This window comes from Vicia villosa, linkage group LG7, assembly GCF_029867415.1.
Source record: "Vicia villosa cultivar HV-30 ecotype Madison, WI linkage group LG7, Vvil1.0, whole genome shotgun sequence".
NCBI lineage: Eukaryota > Viridiplantae > Streptophyta > Magnoliopsida > Fabales > Fabaceae > Vicia > Vicia villosa.
This window is the reverse complement of record NC_081186.1, coordinates 51,596,866-51,600,211: the sequence shown is the minus strand read 5'-3', so window position 1 is coordinate 51,600,211 and position 3,346 is coordinate 51,596,866. Positions and strand designations below refer to the sequence as shown.

The following is a 3,346-nucleotide window of genomic DNA, read 5'->3' as shown; positions in this document are numbered from 1 at the left end:
CATTAATTTTCATTTTAACAGCATACATAAAATCACGTGTTTATCTAACTATTCACACCTTCCCATCCATTCACTTTCACCTTCCATAAATTTTCATTCTCCTATAAATAACACCATCTTCTAAACAATTCTCAAACTCAAACCATACTCAACCATTTATCAAACATGCTCAAACAATGATCAACCATGCGTGTGATTCTTATTTTCATAATATCCTCGGCATTGGTGTCTTTAACACAAAAAGTTTAACTTCCACACCTCGAGAGCTTGCAATACAATATTGGAACCGATGTACAACGAGCAAAGTACCGATTCCACTATTTCTTATAGAAAAGATACTTCCTCCGACTACCAAGTTAGAGAAGCATCTATTCTTCCAAGCTGCCAACACCTCGTGCATTTCTCAGGAGGAGAGGGAATTCAGACTCGCAAAGCCTCAAGTAAGCTATCAATTGCGTTATAATAAGAATCATCCTCCTTCTCAGCAGGAGGAGAAGGAAGCCATACTCGCAGAGCCTCAAGTAGGCTATCAATTGCATTATAATAATAAGAATCATCCTCCTTCTATGCAAGAGGAGAAGGAAGCCATACTCGCAAAGCCTTAAGCAGCATATCAATTGCAATATAATAATAATAATCATCCTCCTTCTCAGCAGGAAGAGAAGGAAACCATACTCGAAAAGCCTCCATTAACCTATCATACTTATAAGAAACAAAATAAAGGCTTCTAGGGGTGAAATCAGATGAAGAAGGACTTTTTTTCCGTCAGAGTATGATGACTTTGGGGAGTATCATCAGAATGCAAAATATCAAGGATTATATACCAAGACAGTCTTTCTTTACTCGGTCCTTATTGAAGAAACTACCATCTGCGTCTTCTGAAATGTCACAACTTCTATATGTGTTTAACAACCTTTCTAAAACCATGATGGAGTCAGTCAAAGCGTGTCACAATCCTGCTAATACAGGGGAGGAGAGAAGCTGTGAAGTTTTTTTTGAAGGAATTGTAGACTTTGCCAAGTTCATCTTGGGCCGGAACATTATAGCTCATACCACAAAGAGTGTCAACGGTTCATCTCAAAACATAATTGTGGCTGGCGTGAATGTCATTGGTAAAAAATCCGATACTTGTCACCATAGCTGGTTTCCGTTCCTTATGTACTACTGCCACAATGTACCAAGAGTTCGCATCTATCAAGTTGATATTTGGGAAGTAAAATCCAAGCAGAAGATCAATAATGGTGTTGCATTGTGCCATTTGGACACCAGTTCATGGAGTTTAACCCATGTTGCTTTTAAGGTTCTCGGATATGGACCGGGCCTTATCGAAGCCTGACATTGGGTGTTCCAGAAGGATATGGTATGGATTGTTGCCTAGGATGCTTGATGACTTGTCCTTTCTGTAATGATGTGTGTTTTAATTACCCTAGGATGACTGAATGTTTAATTATGTGTGTTTTAATTATCCTTGGATGACTGAATGTTTAATTATGTGTGTTTTAATTACCCTAGGAAGTGTCTCTCTGTGTGTCTTTATTTTCCTATGATGTGTCTCTGTGTGTCTTTATTTTGGAAGTTTTAATTTAAGATAATGTTTAATTATTTATGTTTTAGTTACCCTGTTGTTTTTATTTTCTGCATGATGAATATTATGTCTGGAATAATCATAGGATGGCATCTGTACGCTAATTATTTAACCTTTAACTAACTGTTCATTCCTTAGCTCTGTTTTCTCAGTCACAAGTCAACTTTGCTAAGCAGTCGGATATCAAAGGCTATAGTATTTCATAAAACAACATGCATCGGAAAATCGAGGAAACCGCCCCACTAATGCATAAAATACTTGTTACTATTCTAAAGTTTGCAGAATCTTTTATTACCCATGTGATCTTTTTTTACAGCCATTGCCTTTGATACTTTTGTTTCTTCTAACTTTAAAGATTTCTTAAATGTTAAACTTGTCTACATGGCAAACCATTGTGAGAAAATTTACCGAATCATATGTTAGAACAAAGGTACTTTGTTTATATATATATATATATATATAATTAAAAATTTACAATTGATATAGTTAAATGTTTAATTATAGTTACTAAAAAGACAATGATTGTATATATGTGTAGTATGAAATATTATTTTTGGTATTATCGTAGTTGGATGTACGATAAATTGTATCTAGGAAGACGTGCCCATAAACCCAATTTTATAGGAGTTACTGGGTTTATCACGTGGACGTTTGCCCAAGAATGTTGTTGAAGTGAAGGAGGAATTAGGTGTCCTTGTCTTAAATGTGGATTTAGACCTATAATTCGTGACCTAGAGGAAGTAACCGCCATTTGCATAAAGGGGTTTCATTGAAAATTATTGGGTTTGGACGTTTAATGGTGAAAAATTATCGAGTAACGTACCAGAGAATTGCAATACGCATGCTTCAAGTAGTCGATCGTCTACGGAATATGAGGAAAACTTTAATATGATCAGTGACATGGTTGAGGATGCTTTTTGTAACACCCCTTTTCTAACCCCAAATAATCACATACATATTCACAGAGTAAATAAAATGCATACACAAAATGGCATCACATGTTGTTTCCATAGCAATGAAAATCTAAAACAAACCATAAAATAATGCACTGATCGCCTTATAACACAATTTGAAACTTCACGTTTTCATACATTATGCATATCGCACGTCGAATAATAAATCTCAAGTAATTTCAATGAATATATCTCATACTATATCTATCTACCAACTCATATAACATAATAAACTCCTATATATACATGTCATATGAATTCAACATTTGGCAACATAGCCATCAACACATTATATCAAAAATATCCAGTTAAACACCATAAGGATAACAATATCCAAACATATAGAAAATATGAGTTCAAAACTCTCAGTGTTACATGATCAGAGCATTTGACTCACTACCTAATCAAAACGATAAAACCGAAAGACTCCTCGGCTAAATCCTCATGCAAGCACGCTACTCGTCGGAACCTGCACGATGTCACAGTGAACATCATTCAAATAGATGGGTGAGAATTCACATCAGAATGTATACATGATATATGTACAATGAATATAGCATACCATAGTATAATCATTCATCACAGTTCATAATTTGAACAAGTCTAACAAATATTTCACATCATACCAATACAATTATCACGCAAGCAAACACATCAATTTAACAACCACATAACAACAATATGACTCGAAATGCAATTAATGTGACTCATGTTTGTGGTACCATTGTGAGTATCAAGCTCACCTCTCCCAATTTAAAACCAGAGCCACGCTTTAGATCCGGACAAGATCAAAACCCTTAAAATATGA

General features: G+C 35.1%; 1 protein-coding gene across 1 annotated transcript; it reads left to right on the top strand.

The window, feature by feature from the left end:
- The first annotated feature begins 775 nt into the window (after positions 1 to 775).
- Positions 776 to 1,336, top strand: LOC131619038 (polygalacturonase 1 beta-like protein 3). Its single transcript, XM_058890181.1, has one exon. The coding sequence runs from the start codon at positions 776 to 778 to the stop codon at positions 1,334 to 1,336; it is 561 nt and encodes a 186-aa protein (XP_058746164.1).
- The last annotated feature ends 2,010 nt before the right edge of the window (positions 1,337 to 3,346 follow it).

Coding starts and splice junctions, on each gene's coding strand:
- LOC131619038 (XM_058890181.1), top strand. CDS start 776: ATGACTTTGGGGAGTATCATCAGAATGCAAAATATCAAGGATTATATA.